The sequence below is a fragment of the Vollenhovia emeryi genome, unplaced genomic scaffold (assembly GCF_000949405.1).
Source record: "Vollenhovia emeryi isolate VEMERY1.0 unplaced genomic scaffold, V.emery_V1.0 DF940261.1, whole genome shotgun sequence".
NCBI lineage: Eukaryota > Metazoa > Arthropoda > Insecta > Hymenoptera > Formicidae > Vollenhovia > Vollenhovia emeryi.
The window spans coordinates 10132-11221 of NW_011966105.1; the positions used below are offsets into that span (position 1 = coordinate 10132).

The following is a 1090-nucleotide window of genomic DNA, read 5'->3' on the forward strand; positions in this document are numbered from 1 at the left end:
ATGTATAATGGTAAGCAGATAATATTCTAGGAATTTGAATGATTATATTTTAACTGATTATTTTTAGGTAATAATAAAAATTCATAAAGAAGATGAACCCCTGGATGCCCCTCTACTCGCACATCCACGCTTTTATTGTCTGGAACATAAGTGTTATATTATTTTGGGCGGATTAGGTGGTTTTGGTTTAGAATTAGCAAATTGGTTAATTCTTCGTGGTGCAAAAAATTTAGTATTGACCTCACGAACCGGGATAAGAAATGGTTACCAACAATCAAGAGTAAAGTTGTGGCAATCTGATGGTGTGAATATACAGATTGTTACAATCGATGATACTTCAAAACATGAGGATTGTGAATCTATATTAAAATTAGCTGAAGCAAGAGCACCAGTCGACGCTATATTTAATCTTGCAGTTGTGCTAAAAGATTGCGTATTTCAAAATCAGTCACAACAAACATTTGAGGATTCGTTCAAGTCGAAAGCTTGGATGACAAAAACAATGGATGAGTTGTCGAGGATAATCTGCCCACAACTTCAATATTTTGTTGTTTTCTCTTCCGTTTCATGTGGAAGAGGAAACGCAGGTCAAACAAATTATGGGATGGCTAACTCCATAATGGAGAGAATCTGTGAAAAAAGGATGAAAGAAGGATTACACGGTTTAGCAATACAATGGGGTGCTATTGGTGATGTTGGACTTGTTGCAGATATGCAAGAAGACAATAAAGAGCTTGTTATTGGAGGTACATTGCAACAACAAATATCCTCTTGTTTAGAAACATTAGAGATATTTTTATTACAAAATCGACCTGTTGTAAGCAGCATGGTTGTTGCTGAAAAAGCAAGTATTGGCGGATCAATGAATGTTTATGAAACAGTTGCTCATATTATGGGTATGTAATTTTATAATTAGCTAATATATAATTTAATATAAATATCTAACATAAGTATTTACTTTAAATAGTTATAAATCCTTATACATCGAGGTTAGTCCCTGTGTGTGAGATACCGAATTCATTTTTTGTAATTGTCGAAAATCTATAATATAGGCACGATGAAAAAATATAATAGCTCATTTCGAAGGGAA

At 33.4% G+C, this 1090-nt stretch overlaps 1 protein-coding gene across 1 annotated transcript in view; it reads left to right on the plus strand.

Annotated features, from left to right (window-relative positions):
• The window catches only part of LOC105556177 (fatty acid synthase-like), a gene marked incomplete at its 3' end in the record, with an annotated part of 14582 nt that overhangs the window by 10125 nt on the left and 3367 nt on the right, over positions 1 to 1090 (plus strand). The window contains exons 8-9 of the mRNA XM_012003258.1: positions 68 to 896; positions 968 to 1026. Coding sequence (XP_011858648.1) covers positions 68 to 896; positions 968 to 1026 — 888 coding nt within the window. The remainder of the gene's footprint in view (positions 1 to 67; positions 897 to 967; positions 1027 to 1090) is intronic.